At 41.6% G+C, this 26,739-nt stretch overlaps 1 protein-coding gene across 4 annotated transcripts in view; it reads left to right on the forward strand.

Annotated features, from left to right (window-relative positions):
- Positions 1 to 26,739, forward strand: part of MATN2 (matrilin 2) — a 168,349-nt gene that overhangs the window by 105,634 nt on the left and 35,976 nt on the right. For all 4 annotated transcript variants that reach the window (XM_073018239.1, XM_073018238.1, XM_008001170.3 and 1 more), the window contains 2 exons: positions 5,772 to 5,894; positions 21,122 to 21,244. In XM_073018239.1, the coding sequence (XP_072874340.1) occupies positions 5,772 to 5,894; positions 21,122 to 21,244 (246 nt within the window). The remainder of the gene's footprint in view (positions 1 to 5,771; positions 5,895 to 21,121; positions 21,245 to 26,739) is intronic.

The raw sequence follows: 26,739 nt of genomic DNA on the forward strand, positions 1-26,739 counted from the left end.
ATGAGAGTCAAGATCCAGAGAAGCTCTCTTATCCCATGAATTGGGCCTGTGGTTAGCTGAATTAATGGAAAATATCATTCAGAAAGGGGAATCCTAAAAAACTACATGTGCAAACCCATGCTAGTCATTTTATTTTTGTTTAAAACACATAAACGTATACTTAGTAAAAATCACTTTTATGCTTTTAAAAAATACTAATTGTAAGTTGAAGAAAAAATATATTTACAAATCTTTTTTTTTTTTTTTTTTTTTTTTTTTTTTTTTTTTTTTTTTGAGACAGGGTATAATTCTATTGCCTAGATTGGAGTGCAGTGGCGTGGTCTTGGTTCACTGCAGCCTCAATCTCCCAAACTCAAGCAATCCTCCCACCTCAGCCTCCCGAGTAGCTGGGACCACAGGTGCACACCACCACGTCCAGCTAATTTTTGTATTTTTTGTAGAGATGGGGTCTTGCTATATATCCCAGGCTGGTCTCGAACCCCTGGGCTCAAGCAGTCTGCCTGCCTCGGCCTTCCAAAGTGCTGGGATTATATAAAAATATTTTTTGCATAAACCATACCCATAAGGTATTGTCTATCATTTTTTAGTTTTGGTTCCTTTAAATTGGAGCAAGGATTTCAAGACATCTGTAAAGCAATCTAACAGCAGAACTCTTGTAAATTTTAGTGGAAAATTTCCCAATGTTTTACATTTATTTCATCCATGCCTGGTTCTATAGCAATTTTGGTTAGCAAATTGCTTTAATTTTTTCCAAAGCTTTCAACATAATTTTTATTTTTAAAATCTCAATTTCTTTTAGTGCTTATGTTTTATTGGTTTTTATTTTATTTATTTACTTATTTATTTTGAGACAGAGTTTCACTCTGTCACCCAGGCTGGAGTGCAGTGGGACAATCTCAGCTCATTGCAACCTCCGCCTCCCGGGCTCAAGCAATCCTCCCACCTCAGCCTCCAAAGTGACTGCAACAATAGGTGCCCACCATCATACCTGGCGAATTTTTGTATTTTTAGTAGAGACGGGGTTTCACCATGTTGGCCAGGCTGGTCTTGAGCTCCTGGACTCAAGCGATCCACTGCCTTGGCCTCCCAAAGTGTTGGGATTACAGGTGTGAGCCGCCCAGTTTTTTTTTTTTTTTTTTTTTGAGGTGTAGTCTCGCATTGTCGCCCAGGCTGGAGTGCAGTGGTGCAATCTCAGCTCACTGCAACCTCCAACTCCCAGATTCAAATGATTGTCCTGCTTCAGCCTCCTGAGTAACTGGGATTACAGGCATCTGCCACCACGCCCAGCTAATTTTGTATTTTTAGTAGAGACAGGATTTCACCACGTTGGACAGGCTGGTCTTGAACTCCTGACCTTGTGATCCGCCTGCCTTGGCCTCTCAAAGTGCTGGGATTACAGGCTTGAGCCACCACGTCTGGCCCCAGCCCAGTTTTTATAATATTTAAATTACTTACAATAACATGTACAAATGACATATACAGGTTGGGAAACAAAAGTAACCTTGCCTCTAACAATGGCTCTCAAATGTTAGCATGCCTCAGAATCACCTGGAGGGCTTGCTGAAACGCATATTCCCGGGTCCCACTCCCAGAGCTTCTGATCAGTAGGTCTGGGATGCAGCCTGAGAATGGGCATTACTGACAAGTTCTCAAGTGATAGTTGATGCAGTTGGTTCACAGACCACACTTTGAGAACCAATGTTTATAAAAATACATCTCAGTCAATGGAAGAAGTACACAGGTGTCCTAGAGCCCATGTGTTCCACCAAGGCTGCTTTATCAGCGTACAAGTCAGCCATTGCGAGGCATGTACAGGTGTTTTATTTTTATTTTTTTTATTTTTTGAGATGGAGTCTTGCTCCGTCACCCAGGCTGGAGTGCAGTGGCGCAATCTTGGCTCACTGCAAGCTCCGCCTCCCGGGTTCACGCCATTCTCCTACCTCAGCCTCCGGAGTAGCTGGGACTACAGGCGCCCGCCACCACACCTGGCTAATTTTTTGTATTCTTTAGTAGAGACAGGGTTTCACCGTGTTAGCCAGGATGGTCTCGATCTCCTGACCTCGTGATCTGCCCGCCTTGGCCTCCCAAAGTGCTGGGATTACAGCCACCGCGCCTGGCCACAGGTGTTTAAAACACAAGTGTTCTAACTGCTTTGAGCTTGTAGCATGCCCTGGGTTTTCAGGATTCATATGGTCAGAGGGAATGAAAGCATTGCTTGATCAGGAGTTGGCTAAAGAGTTATCAATTAAAAGAGCATCTTAGTACAACTTTTTTTTTTTTTAAACACCCAAGCCAATTTGGATACTCTATTCTAAAACATTCTGGAAAAGGGGAAAGTTTGGAGTATGTGGCTTAGATCCGAAGCCTAAGCCAAGCCTTCAACACCTCTCTAAATTGTTACATTAGTCTAAATTATGGGGCCAGCATAATTATGAGGTATCCCTCTGAGGGACAGAAGTGGCCAGGCTCAGATTATACCCCATGGTATAAGAGAGAGGTAGAGTCTGAGTTTCTGACTTTTAGGTGTAGTGACCTGACCACTCATCATTGCAGCACCATCAATGTCCTACAAGTTGGAAGTCAGATCAGCAGCTCCTGTTTTTGTAGGGGATACTAAGAAGCGGGTGGCCATAGATAGGACTGGATGACTGACGGCAGGCACCCATATCTGGGATTGGGAGAGTTTCATGATGGTGAGTCGAGCCCAGCACGAGGAAGTTGAAGCTGGGGATTGTTGCCTGCTAACACAGGCCCATGCAGGCTCTGGTATGGCCAACTCCTGTGACAAACAGACTGGACTGTGTACCAGGGTTTAGCCGTCCTCGATCTCAGTGTTCCCAGTGTCACCACTGATTCATTTAATGATCCCTTGGTTCTTGAGAAATGAGAAATGAACTGTTAGAAGGAGGTGGTGCTAGCTCAGTCATTATGACTCCACTCTAGCAATCGGCTAACGTTCCATGACGTTCAGACCCTGAGACGACATGAATGCCCTATCCCCAACATAATGACTTGTGAATTTAACCTGCAAATACTAGGTTCTACTAGAACTCTTTAGGGAGCTGAAGTTACAAAAACAGTATTTAGACTGAAACTTTTTTTTTTTTGAGACAGAGTCTTGCTCTGTCGCCCGGGCTGGAGTGTAGTGGTGCAATTTCAGCTCACTGCAACCTTCGTCTCCCGGGTTCAAGCAATTCTTCCTGCCTCAGCCTTCCGAGTAGCTAGGATTACAGGCACCCACCACCATGCCCAGCTAATTTTTGTATTTTTAGTAGAGACAGGGTTTCGCCCTGTTGGCCAGGCTAGTCTTGAACTCCTGACCTCCAGTGATCCACCCGCCTTGGCCTCCCAAAGTGCTGGAATTACAGGCGTGAGCCACCACTCCCGGCCTAGACTGAAACTTAATGAAGCTTTGGAGCAAAAGAATAAACTTAACACAGGTTATTACTCTTTACAAATCTTTAGTGTTTCCCTTTGCATCTTTTTATTACTATGCTAAATATGTCATTATCTTCTCCATGCGTGGTTTTGCTTTTTAAAATTTTACATGTGTATTAATTTTGTAGATTCTATTTCCTTGTTATTATTGACACACTTTTGATACTAATATATCCTAAAACATTGTAGGGAGTACTTTCTTTTTGAAAAGGGACTTGTCTTAAGCTCCTGAGCTCAAATGATTGCCCTGCCTCAGTCTCCCAAGTAGCTGGGATTTCCAGAAACTTTTTCTTTTTTTTTTTGAGACAGGGTCTTGCTCTGTCGACCCCAGAGCCGATCCTAGGTGCACTCTCTTTTTCTCATTTCATCTCTAATCCAACAGGAATCCTGTTAGCCCACCTTCAGTATTTACCGGTGTATTAGTTTGCTAGAGCTGTGCTCTGGTTTGGATATGGTTTATTTGGCTTCACCGGGTCTCGTGTTGAAATTTGATCTCTGTGGCCAGGCACAGTGGCTCCTGCCTGTAATCCCAGCACTTTGGGAGGCTGAGGCAGGTGGATCTCTTGAACTCAGGAGTTTGAGGCCAGCCTGGCCCACATGGCGAAACCCTGTTCCTACTAAAAATATAAAAATTAACTGGGTGTGGTGGTGCACACCTGTAGTCCCAGCTACTTGGACGGCTGAGGCAGGAGGATCACTTGAACCCAGGAGGTTGAGGCTGCAGTGAGCAGAGGTGGTGCCACTGCACTCCAGCCTGGGTGACAAAGTGAGACCCTGTCTCAAAAAAAAAAAAAAAGAAAGAAAGAAAAAGAAAAGAAAAGAAAAAAGAGAAAATAAATTTGATCCCCAATGTTGGAGGTGGGGCCTGCTGGGAGGTGTTTGGGAACACCAGTCATATTAATTAGAGCTCACCATCCTAATGAGCACATTTTAACTTGGTTACTTCTGCAAAGACCCTATTTCCAAATAAGATCACATTAGTAGGTACCAGGGTTTAGGACTCCAACATGTCTTTTTGGGGGACACAATTCAACCCATAACTTCCAGAACACCACTCACCCTCATCCCCTGCAACATCCTGGTTTAAGCCTCCACCCATCCCCCCTGGAATCACTGGAGTCACTTCCTTACTGGTTTTCCACTCTCACATTTGCCCTCTCAGTCTGTTCTTGACTCATGGGTCCAGAACCCTGCAGTGACTCCCAACTCATTCGGACTAAAAGCTGAGGTCCTTGCATGGCCCATGGGTCCCTCCTGACTGCCCCCTTCTCATCTCCTACCTCTCTCCCTCCTCCAGCCACCCTGGCCTCTTTGCTGATCCTCCAGCCCACCAAGCAGAGTCCCACCTCTTGGCCTTCACACTTGCTGTTTCTTTTGCCCAAGATACTATCTCCCAGATACCCTCATGGCTTGTATGTTAGTCAGCACTGTTCCTAACCACCCACCTTCTCAGAGAGGCCTTCCCTAACCACCTCTATTACATCCCACCCACTACCCACTCCCCCACTGACCCTACTCCTATTCATTGTTTTGTTTTTCACCAGAATTTTCTTTATTTCCTAATAGTCTATGCTATTTACTTATTCTATTTCTTGTCTGTTTCCCAGTTCCACCACCATTATCCAAATGTAAGCTCCTCGGGCTGGAATTTTGTATTATTTTGTAACTCGTTCTATCCGAGGCACCTAAAACAGGACCTGGCCCATAGTAGGTACTCAGGAAATATTTGTGGAACTAATTAAAAATCAGCCAGTGTATTTTCTCATATATTGTTAAACTATTTACCCTTATTCAATGTTCATCTTATTTTCTAGGATTTTTTGTTGTTGTTGTAAACAACGCTATTAATAGCTTATTGTATATAATTTCATCCTTTTCCCAGCTGTTTCTTTGGGTTTCACATCCAGGGTGAACATTGTCAAATTGCCTTCTGAAAGGATCTTTCTCAATTTATAATGCCCCCACCATTAATAACGCTGCTGCCTTTCTACCACTGGGTTTTCTCTCATCTTGTTTTTGCCAGTTTACTAGCTGTAAGTGCACCTTGTGATGATTTTGATTTGCAGTTCTTTAACTTTTAAATACAATAGTTCACTTGTTCTTTAGTTTATCTTCCTATATGAATTGCCTGATATAGACTCCTGATTTTTTTTTGTTTTTGTTTTTGTTTTTTGAGGAGGGCAGAGAACTTGGGTTCATATCTGTTTATCCTACTCTTTTTGGGGGCAATAATATTAATCCTAATTAATATTTGTTATCAGTATGCCCTCATCTTACCGTTCCCTTTTCCTCTGTTTGCATTTCTAATTCTGAATGTGTTTTATTCTCTCCAGCTGTAGACTACTGTGCTTCAGAAAACCACGGATGTGAACATGAATGTGTAAATGCTGATGGCTCCTACCTTTGCCAGTGCCATGAAGGATTTGCCCTTAACCCAGATAAAAAAACGTGCACAAGTAAGTTACACACATATGCACACACAGAGGAATGCTGATGTTATTGCTGTGGTAACTGTGGCCATGAAAATCTCTCAAGTATAGATTAGCATATAATTATGTCATGGGGGTCTATTACCTTTTGCCCCATTCCTCTTCTGTCAGGACTTTCATGACTTGGCTTAAGACCATAGACCACTGTATCTCAACATCACTATTCAGGGAATATGATGAAGGTACCATGACTGTTCCTTTAGCATCTGCTGAGCATGCTGACAATCAGACGAACTTACTTCATGCTAACTCAGCCTGACTGTGCCCATCAGCACTAACAGGGCTTGAGATGTTTTCATTGAAGCTTTGTGGCTTGTGGGCTTTAGCTCTGACTCCACACAAGAAAATCGCTGAGCCAAAAAGAATCGCAAGTGGTTTCTTCTGGTGGATGGCAGTTTGCAAAGAACTGCTCATTTTTTGTTTGAGATATTTAGCTCAATTTGATTTTAACTATATATATAAAAATCAGAATTAATTTCACTTCCCAAAATCTGAACATAAAACTCTATAAATTAAAGATGATCATTAGTTTTGCAAAAAAGATAATAACTAGTTGCAAAAAGATTCCAAAAGTGTTCTATTAAATATAAAGGTACATCAGGAGGCTTAGGGGATTGTGTGTGGATTATCATCCTTCTATAGGGAGGATCACTTGAGAAAAGCTTGTTTTTTAAGTATTAGCGCCAAGCATTTATAAAAAGTGAACTTTAATAACAATCTAGAATAAGGTAAGGCACCCCAGAGAGATACATCAGTGAGAAAACAGGATTTTAATTCATAAAAAGTTCATGTACCTACAACCTTTCTAAAATGCTAAAATGTATTCATTATGTAAAACAGGATATGTCTACACAAAACCTTTTTCAACATAAACTTACTTCCTACTTTTCAATACCTAAATGTCAGCAGGTTACAAACACCAGAGCTGAAGGTGTGGGTGATGTATGGAACTATAAGGGACACATTAGGTCAAAAGCATACATTTCTGGAGCCCCAGCCATGTGCCAATAGAAATGAATAAGGCAAGGTCCTTAATGGAGAAGATACTGTGGCTGAGTCTTGGAAGTGGAGCTGTCATTCACTAGGCAGAAAAGGGTGAGGTGGGGGTTCCAGGAGAAGGAAAGAAGTCGAAGATGTGAACCAGGCAGAGAACTGTAGTCTCCATGCCCCGTGCATGACTGGAGTATACTGTGGTTTATTTGTTTTGTTTACTGAAAGAGTAAGTAAATGAATGAGTGGGCTTTTGTGTTCCTGGTCTCCCTTCCCTTCTGAATATTCTGAACTATAAAATAGCAGCCTGGGCTGTCGTTGTGGTTGGGGAGTTGTGGTTGTTGGGCTGATGAGTCAGTGTTCCTCATCAAAGAGGAGGTCGTGGGCTGCCAGCAGCCAGCCTTGGTTCCAATCCCAGCTTCTCTGCTTTTTCTCTTGGTGATCTTGGGCAAGTTATTTATGCCTCAGTTTCCTCAGTTACCATAGAGGATGATAATACTGCCTACTACATAGCATTATTCTTTCCTTTTTTTTTTTTTTTTTTTTTTTGACACTGAGTCTTACTCTAGCACCCAGGCTGGAGAGCAGTGATGCAATCTCGGCTCACTGCAAACTCCACCTCCTGGGTTCAAGCGATTCCCCCACCTCAGCCTCCCGAGTGGCTGAGACTATAGGCTCGCACCACCACACCCAGCTAATTTTTTTGGTGTTTTTTGATAGCAATGGTGTTTCACTATATTAGCCAGGCTGGTGTCGAATCCCTGACCTCAAGAGATCCACCCACCTCAGCCTCCCAAAGTGCTGGGAATACAGGCATGAGCCACAGCACCCGGCCATAGCATAATCTTGAAGACTAAATGAGGCTGGGCACAGTGGCTCCCGCCTGTAATCCCAGCACTTTGGAAAGAGAAGCAGGAGGATTACTTGAGCCCAGGAGTTTGAGACCAGCCCTGGTAATATGGAGGGGCCCTATTTCTACAAAAACTTTTTTTTTTTTTTTTAATTAGCCAGGCATGGTGACAAGTGTCTGTACTCCCAGCTACTTGGGAGGCTCAGGTGGGAAGACCACTGGTTGAGCCTAGGAGGTTGGGGCTGTAGTGAGTCATGATGGCACCACTGCACTCCAGCCTGGACGACCCAGTAAGACCTTGTCTTACAAAAAAAAAAAAAAAAAAGGCTATAAAGGGACGATGTGGGCTTCAAAGACTTTATTTCTTTATTTATTATCATTATGTTTTTTAGAAATAGGATCTTGCTCTATCACCCATGCTGGAGTGTAGTGGTGCAATCCTAGCTCACTGCAGCTTCCAACTCCTGGGCTCCAGCAATCCTCCCACCTCAGCCTCCCAAAGTGCTGGAATTATGGTCACCATGAGCCACCACACCTGGTCTCCAAAACTCTAAATTTTTATTTATTGTGCATATACCACATGTCTGGGCTAAGTTTAAAGGTGCATAAACTGTTCAAGATTTCTACTGCAGGCTGGGGAGGGACCCTAGCCATAGCCACACTGAGTAGCTGAGTCATGGTGCCAGGAGTTATGTGACCAACAGCCTACAGTGTGATGCAACCAGGACTACAGCAAGAGTTAGAGGAAGGAGACCAGTTAGACTAGAACAGGTGAGATGCTGCCTTGCAGGGATGAGGGCTGGAGAAAAACACATATCCTAGCCAGTCTCCTACCTGCCTCTCCAGACTGCACCCCCTGACTGGGGTCACCTGATTTCCACCCCAGCACCAGCCCTAGTTCCCAGAGTGGCACCATCTTCCCCACCTTGTGGCTCAGCATGCCTCCTGTCCCAGATCCCCAGCCCAGGGTGGTGCAGGCAAGGAGAGTGTTGGAGCCCTGGAATCAGACCCTGGAAGTAGATATCGCAGCGTAGGGGGACTGGGAGAGGAGGTTTGGCTAGGAGCCACAGGAAGGGCTGATCCAGCTGTGAGGTCTCACCAGCTAGGCAGCGAGCCCAGCAGTGCAGTTGTCAGAATCAAGACCCAGAAGTGGGCCGCCCCAATGCGTGGGCAGGGAAGAGGGCTGGGAGATTGGAGGGTTCCAGCAGGCAGCCTCAGGGCAGTACATCCCTTAGAAGAGCCCTCTTCCCACCATGCTTGGGTGGGCAGGAGCCAGACCCAGGAGGAGGGAGACAAGAGGAAGAGAGGAGACAGAGTACTTGGAAAGCTAAAAGTAGAAAGTAAGGCAAAAGCCCAGTTGTAAGAATGAAACACTCAGGAGTGCTCCAGATCTGTGGCGGGGACAAGAACTGAGAAACAGGGACCAGTTAAAATTACAGAAACAGGTTAGAGGCAGAAGCTCAGATCTGAGGCAGCCACCCTGTTAGTACGAAGGCCTCCCACCGGCTTCCAGCCAAGTCAGCCTGGCTACTGCTGTGATGTTGAAAGACTTTTTTTTTAATTCTACTTCTTATAAACTTGCAAAAAATAAAATAAACTCAGTTTCTTAAATTTCGGCCTATATTTTTAACCAAAAGTATATTTGAAAGCGAATCCAATTAGTACGTATGCAATTATTGTCTAAAAAATGTAGACTAGTCAGTGTAATAAACCAAACATGATTAATTTATGATTAAGCCGAAATGTACATAATAGGGCTTCATGTTCATGAACTAGTACTATTATTTGAAATATGTAAGTGTTGTTCAAAAAAGCACTACCTTTATATCAATTTCTTACCCTAGAGCAGCCCATCCAAAGCTAGAGGGGAGAAAGGTGGAAACAGGTACCATCAGTTTGCAAAATGTTAGCAAGACTTTTTTTTTTTTTTTTTTTTGGTATTGTTGTAAAACATACATAATAGAAAATTTACCACTGTACCCATTCAGTGGCATTAAATACATTCACATTGTGAAAAACGCATCTCCTAGCCTGTCTCCTTCCTGCCTCTCCAGACCACACCCCTTGGCTGGGGTCACCTGATTTCCACCCAGCTATAACTATCCTCGCCATCCGTCTCCAGAACTTTTCATCATCCCAAACTGAAACACTGTACCCATTGAACAGTAACTCCCCATTGCCTGCCCTGCCAACCACCATTCTACTTTCTGTCTGTGAATTTCACCAGTCTCGGTACTTCATGTAAGTGGGATTGTACGGTATTTGTCCTTTGCTGTCTGACATATTTCACTTAGCATAACGTCCTCAAGGTTTATCTGTGTTGTAGTGTGTATCAGAATTTCCTTCCTTTTTAAGACTGCATAGTATTCAATTGTATGTATATACCCCATTTTGTTTATTCATCTGTTGATGGACATTTGGGCTACTTCTATCTTTTGCCTATTGTGAATAATGCTACTATAAACATGAGTGTTCCAGTCCTTGCTTTCAGTTTTTGTGGGTTTTTATACCCAGAAGTGGAATTGCTGGTCATCTGGTAGCAAGACTTTTTGAGATCCAAATTGAAACCCTTACTCTTTAGCCAAGCATGAGAAAGAACACTCTCAGATATCCAGGGTCTTTTCACCAGAAAGATCTATAGAGGACTTCAGTCCGCTGGACAGGGATTCATGTTTTTGGTAGCAAGGAGACTATGGGCTTTGAGTCTAATGCTCAATCATCTAATGCCTGTAATGATGAATAAAGGCAATTGTGGACACCATCTTTTGCATGTTGCCATTTATTATTTTTGTACTTGGAGGTCATTATGCTCATTGATTTTCAGTCTCCAGTGATAACTTAGTTGACATTTCCATCCTTATTTTTCAAATAAGAATGTTCTGCACAGAGTAAAGCACTGAATGAATATTTTTGTGTTTGCACTAAAAACAAAACACAGAAGGAAATAAACTTTTTAAAGTAGAGATGAGGTCTGCTATGTTGCTCAGGTTGGACTAGACCTCCTGACCTCAAGTGATTCTCCCAGCTTGGCCTCCCAAAGTGCTGAGATGAGCCACCATTCCTGGCCGGAAATAATTTTATACTGAATCCGCAATAGAAGAACTACAAAGTATTGGTTGTCAGGTTTCTTGGCCAGGGCATAGATAACATACTGAGTGCCACTACCTTCCTATAGCCTGTAATATGCCACTTTTGTGACTCCCTATGTGCATAAATCAAACACTTTCAGCTGGAAGAGGCCTTAAAGTTCAACCTAGTTCTTGCCCAACTATCCATCCTACAATACTCTCACTGTGCCATCATCCAACCTGCACTTGAATTCACTGACAGGATGTTCACTATACCCCATGGCAGTTCATTCCACTTTGTATAGCTCTGACTCTTAGAAAGTGATTCCCTAGACGGAGCTGATATCTATTTCCTTGCTCTTAGAAATGAACAAAACAAATTTGGCTACTTGCATTCTTTGTGGCCACTAAGAATGAGTCATATCAGAGTAACTTTATTTCATTTAGTAGACTAGCCAGGCATGGAAAATGTAGTAGCGACCATCTAAACTTTAATAGGCATTTGACCAATTTGTGTGTGGAGAAATTTGTGCTCAAGGAATGATTGGTTGGGTTTGTAACTGGCCAAATGTCTGTAACCACAGGATGCTGATTGTTGAACTGAGATCCTCCTAGAAGGAGGTTTTTAAACAGTTTGCTGGGAAGAAGCCTTATGGAGGGCATGAGAGCTGTCTTGCATTCATAACGTCCCCCATGTTGCTTCTTGGTGTGCAATGTTTATGTATCTAAACCCTCAAAAAACACACTCCAGTAAGAGTAATACCAATAACCTTTATTCATTCCACAAATATTTGTTGAGTAGCTACTACGTGTCAGATATGATTGTAGACACTGGGCATGCAGTAATAAATTACACAGACCAAAAAAACCCCACCAATATCTGTCCTTATAGAGCCTACATTCTATTGGAACAGGATAAGAGAATACTACAGGTCTCAACAGCAAAGTAATACTAGCCTTTGATTAAAGATTTGAAGGCAGTGAGAGAGGGAGGAAACCTGAGGCAGAGGTAGAAATGAAATTCTATGAAATAAAATGATCTGTGATACTATCACACAGCACCAGTACAAAATGGATATTGTTTTAGTCCATTCGTGTTGCTATAAAGGAACACCTGAGACTGGGTAATTTATAAAGAAAATAAGGTTTATTTGGCTTATGATCCTGCTGGTTGGAAGATTGGGCATCTAGTGAAAGCCTAAGGCTGCTTCCACTCACAACGGAAGGTGATGTGGAGCCTACGTGTGCAGAGGTCACATGGTGAGAGAGGAAGCAAGAGAGAAAGGATGGGGAGGTGCCAGGCTCTTTTTAACAACCAGCTCTCGTGAGAACTAACAGAGCCAACGTACTCATTACTGTGAGGACAGCACTGAGCTATTCATCAGGGATTCCCCACCAGGACCCAAACAACTCCCATTAAGCCCCACCTCCAACACTGGGGATTAAATTTTAACATGAAGTTTATGGGAACAAACATCCGAACTGTAGCAGATATGCACCTGAAGATATATATATTGTTTTCAGCAATGTTCCCTGATTATTTTCTTCTGTAAATCACAGGATACTTCCTTTTTTTTTTTTTTTTTTTAAATTATTTTTTTTTATTTTTTGAGACGGAGTCTAACTGGTCACCCAGGCTGGAGTGCAGTGGCCCTATCTCGGCTCACTGCAAGCTCCGCCTCCCGGGTTCACGCCATTCTCCTGCCTCAGTCTCCCAAGTAGCTGGGACTACAGGTGCCTGCCCCCACACCCGGCTAATTTTTTGTATTTTTAGCAGAGACGGGGTTTCACTGTGTTAGCCAGGATGGTCATGATCTCCGGACCTCATGATCCGCCCGCCTTGGCCTCCCAAAGTGCTGGGATTACAGGCGTGAGCCACGGCGCCTGGCCCATTGTTCTTTTTTGTATATTATTTGGGCCATTTTCCATGGCAACTAGTTTCACAATTATAAATGTGTACGTTTATTTTTAGTACTTTTTCTGATTACAAAAGTAATACAGGCTCATTGAGGGAAACTGGTTCCTATAGAAATGCAATTCTATGAAATAAAGTGATCTGTGATACTATCACCCAGAGAAAACCATTGTTTTTGTGTTTCGTTTTGTTTTGGGAGACGGGGTTCTCACCATGTTGCCCAGGCTGGTCTTGATCTCCTTAGCTCAAGCAGTCCTTGTGCCTCAGCCTCCCAAGTGTTGAGATTATAGGCGCACACTACTGCACCTAGCTGATAATGGTTGTTTATGCCAATTTGGAACATTTCTCTCCAGTCTTTTTTTAATGTATGTATATGGATTTTTTATAGAGTTGAGATCATGCAGTATAACAATAAATCATAAGCATTTTGACATGTCACTTCAACGTTATCAAAAACATTTTAATGACTGTGTAAAATTCTATTAAAGGCATATGTCCGAATGTATTCAGGTTTTTTTGACTGCTCAAATAGTATTGTGATAAACATTCTTATGCTTGAATCTTTTTTTTCTGATCGTTTTCTTAGGAACACAACAAAAAAGGAAATTTATTGAGTCAAAGGCTATTAACATTTTTAAGGCTTTTGATACATATTCAGAATTATTTTCCAAAAGCATTGTACTGATTTATACTCTACCATAAGTGTTTAAGGGAGCAATTTTTATTTTTAAATTAAATTTTTTATGATTTCAATAGGTTTTTGGGGAACAGGTGGTGTTTGGTTACATGGACAAGTCCTTTAGTGGTGATTCTGAGATTTTCGGTACACCCATCACCTGAGCAGGATATGTAATACCCAATGTGTAGTCTTTTATTCCTCACCACCCTCCCACACCAAGTCCATTGTATCATTCTTATGCCTTATGCATCCTAAAGCTTAGCTCCCATTTAAAAGTGAGAAGTGGGATATTTGGTTTTCCATTCCTGAGTTACTTCACTTAGAATAATGGTCTCCAACTCCTTCTACGTTGCTGCAAATGCCATTATTTTGTTCCTTTTTATGGCTTAGTAGTATTCCATGGTGTATATAGACACTATATTTTCTTTATCCACTTGTTGATTGATGGGCATTGGGGCTGGTTCCATATTTTTGCAATTGCGAATTGTGTTGCTATAAACATGTATGTGCAAGTATCTTTTTCATATAATGACTTATTTTCCTCTGGGTAGATACTCAGTAGTGGGATTGCTGGATCAAATGGTAGATCTACTTTTAGTTCTTTGAGGAATCTCCACACTGTTTTCCATAGTAGTTGTACTAGTTTACATTCCCACCAGCAGTGAAAAAGGAATTTGTCTATTTCATCTTAACACATGGACGCATGGTAGGGAACAACACACACCGGGGCCTGTAGCAGGAAGCAGGGAGAGGGAAGGCATCCAGAAGAATAGCTAATGGATGCTGGGCTTAATACCTGGGTGATGTGCTGATCTGTGCAGCAAACCACTATGGCACATATTTACCTAACAAACCTGCACATTCTGCACATGTACCCTAGCACTTAAAAGTTGAAGGAAAAAAAAAAGTGTTTCTTAAGGGGGCAACTTTAAAAAATTTTGCTGATTTTCTAGGAGAAAATTGCTTCTTTATGCTTTTTTATCATGTCTTTAATACCTGTTCTTCATAAAATTATCCAATTATATCTAATTTATAAATGTATATTTATTGGTGTTATTATTTGATTACTGAATATTTTCCAGTATAAGTGATTGTAAGGGAATCCTACAAATTTCATAAAGCAAGGACCATGCCTCTTTGTTCAGTGCTGATCCTAGTGCCTGCCCCATGGTAAATGCTCAGGAGTGTTTACTGAATGAATGAATGGACAGGGAACTGAACATGTCTTCATATATGAGACATTGAAGAGAGAGGGAATAATAAAGATCTGAGCTAAAATAAAAGGAATAGAAGACATAAAAGCAGTAGAGAAAATTGGTAATAACCAAAATGTGGTTTTTTTTAGAAGATTAAAAAAATTGATAAATGTCTAACCAGACTAGTCAAGGAAGAAAAAAGAGAGAAGACACAAATTCCTAATATTAGGAATGAGAAAGTGGACATCAATACATATCCTACAAACTTTGAAGGATAATACAGGCCAAGCATGGTGGATCATGCCTGTAATCTGAACACTTTGGGTAGCCAAAGCAGGAGGATCACTTGAGGCAAGGAGTTCAAGACCAGCCTCGGCAACATAGAGCCCATCTCCACCAAAAAAAAAAAATATATATATATGTGTATATGTATATATACACACACACACACAGACACAGACACACACACATACATGTATACACACACACATATATACAGAAAAATCATGAACAAATTTATGCCAATAACTTTGACAACTTAGATGAAATGAACAAATTCCTTGAAAGACACAAACTACTAAAGTTTACCCAAGAATAAATAGAGGCTGGGCATGGTGGCTCATACCTGTAATCCCAGAACTTTGGGAGGCTGAGGTGGGAGGATTGCTTGAGGCCAGGAGTTCTAGATCAGCCTAAGCAACATAGCAAGACCCCATCTCTACAAAAAATAAACTAACTGGGCATGGTAGCAAGTGCCTGTAGTCCCAGCTACTCAAAAGGCTGAGGCAGGAGGGTTGCGTGAGCCCAGGAGGTTGAGGCTTAAGTGAGCCATGATCACACCACTGCACTCCAGCCTGGGCAACAGGGTGAGACCCTGTCCCCCGACAGACTAAAAAAAAAAAAAAAAATTTATATATATATATATGGTCTGAATAGATCTCTATCTATTAAAAGAAATGGAATATGCACTTTAAAACCTTCCCACAGAGAAGACTTCAAACCTAGTTGGCTTAACTGGTGAATTCTACCAAACATATGAAGAAAAACTAATACTAATTCTACACAAATCATTCCAAAATATTGAAGAGGAAAAACAATTTTCAGCTCATCCTATGAGGCTATCATTGCCCTGATGCCCAAACCAGAAAAGAAAGACATAAAAAAAGAAAACTATACACAAATATTTCTCATGAAATACCTGCAAAAGTTCTTTAAATAGTTTCTAGCAATCAAATTCAACAATATATTAAAAAGTACAATACATCATGACCAAGTGAATTCCAGGAATTCAAAGTTGGCTTAACATTCAAAACTCAATCGATGTAATTCATAATATTAACATACTAAAAATTCAAAACCGTATGAGCCATCTCAATAGATGCAGAAAAGACATTGGATAAGATCTGACATTCATTTATTCTTCAAATAAACTTTCAGCAAATTAGAAATGAAGGTAACTGCCTCAATCTGATAAAGTACATCAATGATAAAACCATCAGCTAACATCATACTTAATAGTGAAAGACAGTGCTTTCTTTCAGGAATAAATTTTCTTTTTCTTTCAGGAATAAAATTTCTTTTCAGATCAGGAATAAAACAATGTCCACTCATACCACTTCTATTTGATATTGTATTGGAAGTTCTAGCCGGTGCAATAAAACAGAGAAAGATAAATAAATGATACCTAGATTGTAAAAAAAAAAACCCATCTTTATTAACAGATAACATGATCACCTATGTAGAAAATCCAGTGGAATCTACAAAAAAAGCTACTAGAACTTTTAATAGCAAGTGAATTTATCAAGGTTTCAGGATACAAAATTAATATACAAAAATAAGTTAATTTTATATACTTACAATGGACAATCAAAATATGAAATTTAAAAAATATCTTTCAGGCTGGGTGCGGTGGCTCATGCCTGTAATCCCAGCACAGTGGGAGACCAAAGCGGGCGGATCACTTGAGGTCAGGAGTTTGAGACAAGCCTGGCCAATGTGGTGAAACCTTGTCTCTACTAAAAATACAAAAATTACCCAGGCATGGTGGCAGGTGCCTGTAATCCCAGCTACTTGAGAAGCTGAGGCAGGGAAATTGCTTGAACCCAGGAGGCAGAGGTTTCAGTGAGCTGAGATTGCGCCACTGCATTCCAGCCTGGGTGACAGAGCAAGACTCTGTCAAAAAACAAACAAACAAACAAACAAAAACAAGCCTTTCAATAAAAATGGGCAAAATATTTGAATAGACACTTCACCAAAGAATATATGGAGATGGCAAAGAAGCATTTGAAAATATATTCAACAACATTAGTCATTAGGTAAATACAAAGTGAAGTCATATTGAGATAATCATACCCACTAGAATGACTAAAATTACCAAGTGTTGATGAGGATACGGAGCAACTGGAACTCTCATAAATTGCTGGTGGGAATGTTTAAGCAGTTAGGCATACATGTCCCATATGACTCAGCCATTATGCAAGAGGAATGAAAGTGTATGTACACACAAAAACTTGCACATTAATGTTCATAGCTGCTTTATTTGTAATAGCCCCATACTGGAAACAGGTAAACAGCCCTTCAGCAAGTGAATGGATAAACAAATTGTGTTGTAATCACATAGTGAAATACTACTCTGTAATAAAAAGGAACAAACTATTGACACACATATGAATATAGATGAATCTCAAAATAATTATGCTGAATGAAAGAAACCAGACCAAAAAGAATACATACTATATGATTACATTTATTTAAAATTCTGCAGGGAGATAAAAAAAGAAGATAAAAATAAAATTCTAGAAAATGCAAACTGATTTATCTGGGTAGAAGATAAATGGTTATTTGGGACTGGAGAGAGTGGGGAAGAATGAATTAGAAAGGGGTGGGAGGAAAGTTTTGAGAGTAAGGCATACGCTCATTATTTTGATTGTAGCGATGGTTTCATGGCAGGGTACATATACAAAATGCATCAGATTGTTTTTCTTGAGTATGTGCAGTTTGGTTTTTGTCCATTATACCTCATAAAAACTAAAAACAAGTAGAAGAGACTGTATTATTCCAAAATTGCTATGCCATAAAACACAAAGAGAGGCTGTGGAAATGTTCTGGCCCATCACTATCCAGTGGGACACTCTGGTGGATGGAATGCTCTGTTTGCATCGGACAATACAGTAGTCAGGAGCCATATGTGGCCATTGAGCACTTGAGATACAGCCAGTGCAACCCAGCAACTGAATTTTTGTTTCTTTTTTTTGTTGTTGTTAGAGACAGGCTCTTGCTTTGTTGCCCAGGCTGGAATGCAGTGGTACAGTCATAGCTCATAGCTCACTGCAATCACCAACTCCTGGGCTCATAAGATCCTCTGGCCTCAGCCTCCCTTGTAACTGGGACTATAGGCAGGTGCCATCATGCTCAGCTAACTTAAAAAAATTCTTTTTTTGCCAGATGCAGTGGCTCATGCCTGTAATCCTAGCACTTTGGGAGGCTGAGGCGGGTGGATTGCCTGAGTTCAGGAGTTTGAGAACAGCCTGGGCAACACAGTGAAACCCTGTCTCTACTAAATTACAAAAAATTAGCTGGGCGTGGTGGCATGCGCCTGTAGTCCCAGCTACTCAGGAGGCTGAGGCAGGAGAATTTCTTGAACCCGGGAGGCGGAGGTTGCAGTGAGCTGAGATTGTGGCACTGCACTCCATCCTGGGCAACAGAGTGAGACTCCATCTCAAAAAAAAAAAAATTCTTTTTTTAGAAATGGGGTCTTGCTGTGTTGCTCAGGCTGGTCTCAAATTTCTGGATTCAAGCAATCCTCCAGCCTCAGCTTCACAAAGCGCTGGGATTACAAGCATGAGCCACCACCCCTGGCTGAATTTTTATTGTTATTTCATTTTAATCAATTTTAATTTAAATAGACATATTAGGCAGCATGGTTCTAGATTAAGGGAGACTAAGCAGATACGACAACAAAATACAGTCTCTGACTCTAGACTAGATCCTGTACTGGAAGGTGAAAAATGCTCTGATGAACATAATTAAGTCAACTGACAAGATTAGAATATGGATGGTAGATTAAATGTAAGTATTGTATCAATGTAAACTTATGAAATTTATAACCATACTGCAGTTATATAAGAGAATATCCCTCCTCTTAGGAAACACAGACTGTTTTTAAGGGAAAGGACCAGAATGTATATAATGTACCCTCACATAGGTCAGAGAGATGACCAAGTAATCACAAGAATGGGGTAAAATCTTAACAAAGGTGAATTTGGGTAAAGAGTATATAAGTGTTTCTTGTACTATTTTTATGTTTGTAACTTTTTGTAAGCTTGAAATTGTTTTAAAAGAGAAAGATTTTTTAAATGCCTTTATATATGACTATGGTATTGCAATTATATTGTTTATAAAGACTCCCAGTGTTTTAAAGCTACATTATGAAGCATTTATGGACAAAACAATACAATGTCTGGGCCAGGTGTGGTGGCTCACTCCTGTAATCACAGCACTTTGGAAGGCTGAGGCAGGTGGATCACGAAGTCAGGAGTTCTAGACTAGCCTGGCCAAGATGGTGAAACCCCATCTCCACTAAAAATACAAAAATTAGCTGGGCGTGGTGGCAGGCACCTGTAATCCCAGCTACTTGGGAGGCTGAGGCAGTAGGATTGCCTGAACCCAGGTGGCAGAGGTTGCAATGAGCCAAGATTGTGCCACTGCTCTCCAGCCTGGGGGTTAGAGTGAGACTCCATCTCAAAAAAAAAAAAAAAAAAAAAAAAAAAAAAAAATAAGTCAGGCATGGTGGCACGCACCAGTAATTCCAGCTACTCGGGAAGCTGAAGCAAGAGAATTGCTTGAACCCGGGAGGCGGAGGTTGCAGTGAGCCTAGACTGCACCATTGCACGTCAACCTGGGCAACAGAGCGAGACTCTGTCTCAAAACAAATAATAATAATAACAACAACAATACAATGTCTGGGGTTTGCTTCAAAGTAATGTGGGATCTTACTATAGAGAGTTGGAACGTAGTTGAAAGCAGAGCAGCCGTAGATTGATTCTCCTGAAGCTGGGTGATATGTACATGGATTTATAATACTTCTCAGTCCATTTTTGAAATTGGACATGATTGTATATTTTGCTTAACATTTCCATAAGTTTAAATTGGGAAAAATTGGCATCTTACTCAACATTTTTTCCTTTCAAGAATATTGTATATCTTTCCCTTACTCAGTTTGTTTCCTCTGGTATGGATTGGGAACTCTCATTTATACCAAATTATTTATTAGGAAGATTATTTATGCAGTTCAAATGTTCCTTAAAATAATAAAAACCCTCATCAAAACAAAGACTCCTTTTAAGATTCCATCAGTGGTCATTTATTTCAAGCAATTTTAAACAATGTGTTCAAGTTCCACTATGGGAAAATACTTTGCTCAAATTCTGCAATAAAAGTTTATTTCCAAATTTAAAAATACTTATACAAAAAATACGAAAAAAAGAAATAAAAAATAAAGAACAAAAACAAAAAAATACACAAGTAAAATTTCATTATGACAAATTTCATGAAATACTTTTTTAAAAAAATATTTTGGTTTAAATTAGTGTATCCCTAGAGGTCACATTCTCTGTGAATCTTGAGGTAAAGATCCTGTTTATGTGCAGCCGAGCCCAGTAAAGTAACCAGGAGGTGTTTTGAACTCAGAGTATTTATGCTTTTCACTCCTAGGCCTTATTTTTCCCAGGATATGAGTTTGTGTCTTATTGTTCGGCTCACTGTTTGATGGGTATAAGTGGTTTGGAGTTTGGCTTTGGGAACGTTTAATTGTTTTAATTGCTTAAATTCGGTAAAACACTCAGCTAAACCATTCTCAGCCTACAGTCTGGCAAATACCCCATTTTCATTTTAGTGGCTCCTACATGAATCAAGACAGGGACAGCATGTTCACAAATTTGTTGGTTGCATAAACGTTTTTTAATATGTCAGGAAGTTTGTCTTTGCCTAGCAGAAGAGTCCAGGTATAATAACAATAATAATAATAGAAGAAGAAGGAGGAAGAGGAGAGGAGGAGGAGGAGGAGGAGGGAAGGAAGGAAGGAAGGAAGGAAGGAAGGAAGGAAGGAAGGAAGGAAGGAAGGAAGGAAGGAAGGAAGGAAGGAAGGAAGGAAGGAAGGAAGGGGAAGGAAGGAAGGAGGGAAAGAAGAGGAGGAGGGAAGAGGGAGGAGGGGGAAGGGAGGGAGGAGGGGGAAGGGAAAGAGGGAGGAGAAGGGGGAGGAGGGGAAGGAGGGAAGAGGAGAAGAAGAAGGAGAAGGAAAGAAGGAGAAGTTGTTTCTCTTAGGAGAGGCCATATCTCTAAACATGGAAGTAGCTTTATTGGGAGACCCCTTCATAGTGTGACTCTGTGAGGTGTGGGATTTTACCTGTTTAGGAAAATGAAGACTGGAAATCCCTGGTTTTCGTATGCTAGCTGTATTGATTGGTTTGCCATTCTTGTGATTTTTCCTTCTTGCCAGAGATAGACTACTGTGCCTCATCTAATCACGGATGTCAGCATGAATGTGTTAACACAGATGATTCCTATTCCTGCCGCTGCCTGAAAGGCTTTACCCTGAATCCAGATAAGAAAACCTGCAGAAGTAAGTTACAGTGGGAGTTGGAGAAGGGCTTGTTCTGCTAAATGCTCCTCTAGTTAGTTTTCCTTTCCGTGCAAATCTTAAGCAAGACATACTTGTATTCAGCATTGTTTCTATTAACATTATTCTGCCCTTTACTTTTTCACTAGATCCTATTATGTGGATGATTTTTAGATATTGAATAGGTCTGGTCATTAGATTCAATTAGCCAAGTGGGGACCCAAGCTGAAGCTCCCACCTATGTGAAATGCAGGTGCACTCTCCCTCCCCCTTATTCCTGTAGCATTGCGATCTTGGAAAAAGAAAAGAATGGGCCCAGAGATGAGAGGTAGAAGGAGCTGGTTTCTTCTAGTCCTACAAGATAAGACACTTGATGGATGCTAAGAGGGAGGACATTGCAGCTTTATTCCCTTTGATAGGAAAGAAGAAGAAAAATGAGTCTCTAGGACATCCCAGCAGGATTCAAGGGGTACAGGGTGTCAGCGGGATGATATTGAGGATGTGCTGAGTGCCTCAAATGCTTGTCATCTGGCACATCAAGGGGCATGATTGGGCATCTGAGCACAGGCCCCAGAGGGCACCTGTTTAAGACAAACCATTCCTGAGAGACTGCTAGAATGGACAGCCCACAAGGACAGAGGCGATTATCTTTTTCTCACTGCTGAATTCTCAAAAGCTCAAAGAGTACTTGGCACTCATAGATGTGCACAATGTTTGCTGAATGGGAATGAGTAAGTGAATCTTTCTACGATGTATCATCCTGGAGAAATTGTGGGTATTTTTTTTTTTTTAATTCTTCAATCTTGTTAGAAAGATAGCCTTTTTTAGGCGTGCAAGTTGTGGATTCTTTTTTCAGGAAATCTTTCCCTAGTCAGTCCACACTTATGCACACTGAATTGTTTGGGGTCTGCTGACAATGTCATTCATAGCACTCTCTGGAGCGTCCATTGAGGGATGTAATTTTCTGTCTGCTCCTTCACCCATTTCTTCCTGATGGTGTGTACAGCAGTGTTCTGCATGGCGAGACTGTGTTTTCAAAGGTTTCACATATATCTCTTTTGAAAAGCACCATGAGTTGTTTAACTGAATCCAGATGAGTCACGTTCTGCTCATAGCACAGATTAACTTTTATACTCATTCTAGCAAGTGTTAAACTGTGTATAGTGGCAGATGGTTGCAAATCCCGGATTTTGAAACGGAGCCTCTCTTATAAAACTGCCTTGTGAGGATACAAACCCTGGACACATTCAAGCATTAAATGAAAATTTTAATGGAGAGCATTCAGAATGTGAAAACAATTAGATAAGCTATTTTCCATAAGACCACACATGCCTGCAATAGGTCAGAGGGCCAACTTTTCTGGTCTGGCCACCCTGTGCTATTTACACCTTTTGCTAGGAGTGGGTGTGTGAGGGACTGACTGCGCCCAGGGGAAATCACTCCCAGGTGGACTCACATTTGCAGACCCAAAGCTCTTCTGTGGGTGGTGATTCGATCTGGTTCAGCTCAGATGCTCATTGCAAGCTTCCTCATGTGTTACTAATGGAGGGGGAAAAAGGAAACAAGTCAGGCCTGGGGCTATGGGCGGAGGACATTTTCTTGACGTTCTGCATCTCTTACCAATTGTCTGAGTCCCTCGACTTCTGCTACTCCCTCCACACCCTTCCTGGAGAGGCACTTGGAATAAGAGGAGGTCCAGTGCAATGCAGGCATGCATGGGAAGAAGAAGATTGAGAATGGAAGGGCGAGTAGAGAGGGAGGGACCATTTGGGAGTGGTCTGAGCGCTACAGATTGGTCCCCAGGTGGGCCTGTTTGCAAGCTAGCTGTGGCCCAGACCAGAGTCCCTAATGCTCATCCATGTATATTCAGTGGTTATAGCACCTCTTTAGCCAGGCACCCTACTTTTTCATCCAAGAAAAACGAAATTTGTTCCTAAAGGCTCGTGTCCTCATCAGCCCTAACCCAGTGTCCTGCCTCATCGTTACATTTTCCATTGTCTTTGCTGTGAACCCAACCCTGACTCCTGAGGTCAGCCTGCAGGAGCCGCCCCTGACTTCATGCTTGCATTCAGTCCATTAGGGCAAGACAGCTGTAAACGGAAGCGAGTGCTCACTGTCTCTCTGGAGCATTATGTGGATGAGGGAAGCCAAGAAATTGGGCTTAAAAATCTGGAGTCCGTTATTAGAAGCCTGAGGTCTCTTGAGTGATCTGAGCATTACAAATCTGCAGCCCAGGGTACAGCCATTTCCATTTAATAGTAGGTTGATAGATGTGGGCAATTTTCAAATCTAATATGAAATCTGTTTTTAAAGGAATTTGATGTCATCCAAATTAAACTGGGGGAAAAAAGATCAAGGCAGAATCCTACTGAAGAAAAGACTCTTGGCCAGGATTTGTTCTTGCTCCTCATCTGGGCACAATCTCTCCTCCTGGAGAGTGCTGTCATCAGTTTACAGCGTGAATTATTAAGGCAACAGTGCAAAGCACAGAAACTGTGACTGCCCTTCCTGCCCAGGTAGAGCCCGAGGGCCAAATCAGATGTGGTTCATCCCCTGTGCTGGACTCCAGGATCCCTGATTCTGGTACCATGATGAGTACTCTCAAGAATCGGTGTGAAGCCCACGGGTTTGACTGAGCCAAGAGACGTGACGTCCAGGCTTGGCAATGTCACTCATATTGGTTATGTGTCCCTGAGCAGCTACTTTCTACTTCTCAGGACCTGGATTTCCTAAACTGTAGGAACAGGACTTCCTGCCTTAACACCCTGTTGCCTCTCCAGTTTTTTTGAAACTTATTATCTGTGCACTCTGTTGGTATCAAAATGTACTGCCTGGGGATCTTTCATGGTTTCAGTCTTACCTCCTCAGGCCTCCAACTCTTTCACAAGTTAGCACTCAGAAAGATCGTTTGATTTGTTTGCTGACAGTCCTGTCATCTGACCTCACAGAGCTTTAGTGGACACTTTGGGCCTTACCAGATTAAGTTGTGTCCCTCCTGACCTGTGGGTGCCACATCAGAGCACCTATCGTGGTACCAGATACAGGATGCACAGTAGGTCCTCAATAAATATTTAGTGAATGAATAAGTGAGTGAGTGAATGTGTAAGAAGCACACACATGAGGAAATATGACAAAAGGGTGGTGAGAAGGCAAAGAGCCACCGTTAAACCTCTGCTAAAAAGAACCATTTGGAGAAGTTTTTTTTGTTTGTTTGTTTGTTTTTTCAGACACAATCTCCTTCTATTGCCCAGGCTGGAGTGCAGTGGAGCAGTCTTGGCTCACTACAACCTCTGTCTCCCAGGCTTGGGTGATCGTGTCACTTTGGCCTCCCGAGTAGCTGGGACCACAGACGTGCACCATCATGCCTGACTAGTTTTTGTATTTTTAGTAGAGACGGGGTTTCACCATGTTGTCCAGGCTGGTCTCAAACTCCTGGACTCAAGTGATCCACCCACCTCAGTCTCCCAAAGTGCTGGGGTTACAGGCCTGAGCCACCACACCCAGCCAAAAAGGGTGGTATTTGAATTGCTGTGGGCCAGATTGCTGGGTGATAACCTCTTTAAGAATCTAAATGTTTTTCAATTGAATTGCCTCATGTGTAAATCATTCTTTAAAAAAAAAAAAAACTTGCTTGAAACATTGTTTACTAATTTATTTTTTTAAAAATGTTTTTCTTTTTATATTTTTACTGTATGTGCTGCCGAAGTGAGCACTCCTTTTTATATTTTTAAAACTGATACAACGTAGTTGTACATCTTTTTGGCATTTATTTTTTAAAAATTGACAAAAATTGTATACTTTTATTGTGTACAATATGTTGTTTTGAAATATGTAAATATAAATTTTTCTTAAAGACAACATTGGCTTTTTTATTGTGGCAAAATATATATAACATAAAATGTACCATTTTAACCATTTTTAAGTACATAGTCCAGTGGTATTAAGCACATGCACATTACTGTTTAACCATCACCACCTTCAATCTTCAGAACTTCTTCATCATCCCAAACTAAAACTCTATACCCATTAAACAGTAATTCCCCAGCTCCCCCTCCTCCATCTCCTGGCAGCCACCCATCTACTTTTTGTCTATGAATTTGACTATTCTAGGTGCATCATATAAGTGGAATCATAGAATGTTTGTCCTTTTGTAACCAGCTTATATAGCTTGACATAATGTCTTCAAGGTTCATTCAGTTATAGGACGTGTCAGAATTTCCTTCCTTTTTAAGGCTGAATAAGATTCCGTTGTATCTATACATCGTCCTTTGTTTATCCACTCATCCTGTGACAGACCCCGGGGTTGCTTCCACCTGTTGGCTTTTGTTATTAATACAGCTATGAACTTGGATGTGTATACCCAGAAGTGGAATTGCTAGATCATATGGTTAATTCCAGATTTAATTTTTTGAGGAACCGCCATGCTGTTTTCCATAGTGGCTGAATGCTGGGTTTTAAAGAGAGAGTTGACTAAAGATCATTTCCCCTTTCCCTGATGGTGTAATGGAGTGATTCCTACGGGCCCCAGACTGCGGGCCTTCATGTTCTGTGTTTGTCTGTCTGTCTGTGGCTGGTGTTTCATCTCATTTTTCTCCATCGAAGCTCTTAGCTTGTTTCCTGGCACTCAGTTATGGCCTGCACAGGTGAGGCTGCTGCTGAGTCAGGTAGGTGAATGGAAACTTTACACAGCTAACAATATCCTGTCTCTCCTCACATGGGAGTGGGTTCTAGAGAGAGAGCACCAAGGGTCAGTGACACAGCAAGGTGATGTCTCTTCTTCTAGGCCATCCGTGCGTGTTGTAGCCTTCTCCCCATGCACTCTGTCTGCAGCCATTCTGCTCATACTCTGGGCATGAAGCAAGCTCCAGCCACCAGTCACCTGGGAGGGCACCTCACAGATTCTTTTTTTTTTTTTTTTTAAGGTGGCATCTCGCTCTGTCACCCAGGCTGGAGTACAATGGCGTGATCTTGGCTCACTGCAACCTCCATCTCCTGGGTTCAAGTGATCCTCTCACCTCTGCTTCCTGAGTAGCTGGGACTACAGATGTGTACCACCATACCTGACTGATTTTTGTATTGTTAATAGAGGCGGGATTTCACCATGTTGGCCAGGCAGGTCTGGAACTCCTGACCTCAAGTGATCCATACCTTGGCCTCCCAAAGTGCTGGGATTACAGGCATGAGCCACCGTGTCCAGCCGGATCCTTTAACAGACCCTTTGAGAGGTCCCTCAGGTCTGGGTCCCACTCACATCTCCATTTTTACTAGCAGTGGGTCTTGATCAAGTTATTAACCTCACTATACCTCAATTTCTCAGCTTTGGAATATGGATAATAATCACACATATCTTGCAGGGTCAAATGAAGTTATGTTTGTAAAGTGGTTGGCACAGCATCTGGCATTTAGCAGGTGTTTAACAAATGGCAGCAGCTATGATTATCATTACTAAAGTTACTATCAAATTGCCACTAATAGTGAGAAAAATAAAGATGGCATGG

Source organism: Chlorocebus sabaeus, chromosome 8 (assembly GCF_047675955.1).
Source record: "Chlorocebus sabaeus isolate Y175 chromosome 8, mChlSab1.0.hap1, whole genome shotgun sequence".
NCBI lineage: Eukaryota > Metazoa > Chordata > Mammalia > Primates > Cercopithecidae > Chlorocebus > Chlorocebus sabaeus.